Source organism: Penaeus vannamei, chromosome 35, assembly GCF_042767895.1.
Source record: "Penaeus vannamei isolate JL-2024 chromosome 35, ASM4276789v1, whole genome shotgun sequence".
In the NCBI taxonomy this organism is placed as follows: domain Eukaryota; kingdom Metazoa; phylum Arthropoda; class Malacostraca; order Decapoda; family Penaeidae; genus Penaeus; species Penaeus vannamei.
Window position 1 is genome coordinate 5,273,571 of NC_091583.1, and position 1,016 is coordinate 5,274,586.

Here is a 1,016-nt window from a genome sequence, read left to right on the forward strand (position 1 = left end):
AATAAAATGGAATTCCCAGTCTGAGTCATTTATTACTCTCGAGTTTTCTTCTATTCATTTTGACTTTTGATATTCAAGTGAACAAGGTACACAGTAAGCTGTAAAATGTGTCACTGTATACCACGTACACCATCGTAAGCACTGTCCGTTAGAGCGAAACCTTCTGCCATCTTTAGGCGTTGAATAATGAAGTGTGAGAGGTCCAAACACACAGCGAAGGAATTTTCTTTTCTTATTGTACCAAAGAAGAATATGTTTAATCATTTGACGTTTTCGTCGTCTGAATACAACATGAGGAATCGAAGCCAAGGTCGAAAGTAAAACGAAGAAAATTAAAAAGCATCCACAGTGCGGTCGGAAACAGATTTTTCTTATTCTGTCTATATTTATTTACATCTGAGCAGAAGAGCGAGAGAGAGAGAGAGAGAGAGAGAGAGAGAGAGAGAGAGAGAGAGAGAGAGAGAGAGAGAGAGAGAGAGAGAGAGAGAGTGAGAGAGTGAGAGAGTGAGAGAGTGAGAGAGAGAGAGAGAGAGAGAGAGAGAGAGAGAGAGAGAGAGAGAGAGAGAGAGAGAGAGAGAGAGAGAGAGAGAGAGAGAGAGAATGAGAATGAGAATGAGGGGGAGGGAGAAGAGAGAGGGATAAATACAGAAATTTACCAACTGGTGTTTGACTGCACTTACCATGAATTAGATAATCGCATTATATATATAGTGATAATGGTAACATATACCGTTAATCCTATTAGTACAAAAATGGTTTTCATTTTTTTTCAATACTTCAATTAAGGTTTATGTCTAAAATATGTTACTTGTGATGTCTCATTCTGTTCGGCACTAACACCGATTTATAGAAGAACCGTTATTTCACTCGTGCTGGGATTGTCTTCATATTGCATTAAAATATCACTAAGCTCTATCAAATGGCGTAGGCAAATATCAAGTGAACTATAAAGTGCTGAATGCATGGAGGTAACGAGGCATGTGTAACGAACTAATTTAAAAGATGCCTGTTAAAGT

The 1,016-nt window shown here is 38.2% G+C and overlaps 1 protein-coding gene across 1 annotated transcript in view; it reads left to right on the plus strand.

Annotated features, from left to right (window-relative positions):
• The window catches only part of LOC113805288 (sodium-coupled monocarboxylate transporter 1), a 25,801-nt gene that overhangs the window by 22,032 nt on the left and 2,753 nt on the right, over positions 1 to 1,016 (plus strand). Inside the window, exon 9 of the mRNA XM_070114138.1 lies at positions 79 to 93. Within this exon, the coding sequence (XP_069970239.1) occupies positions 79 to 93 (15 nt within the window). The remainder of the gene's footprint in view (positions 1 to 78; positions 94 to 1,016) is intronic.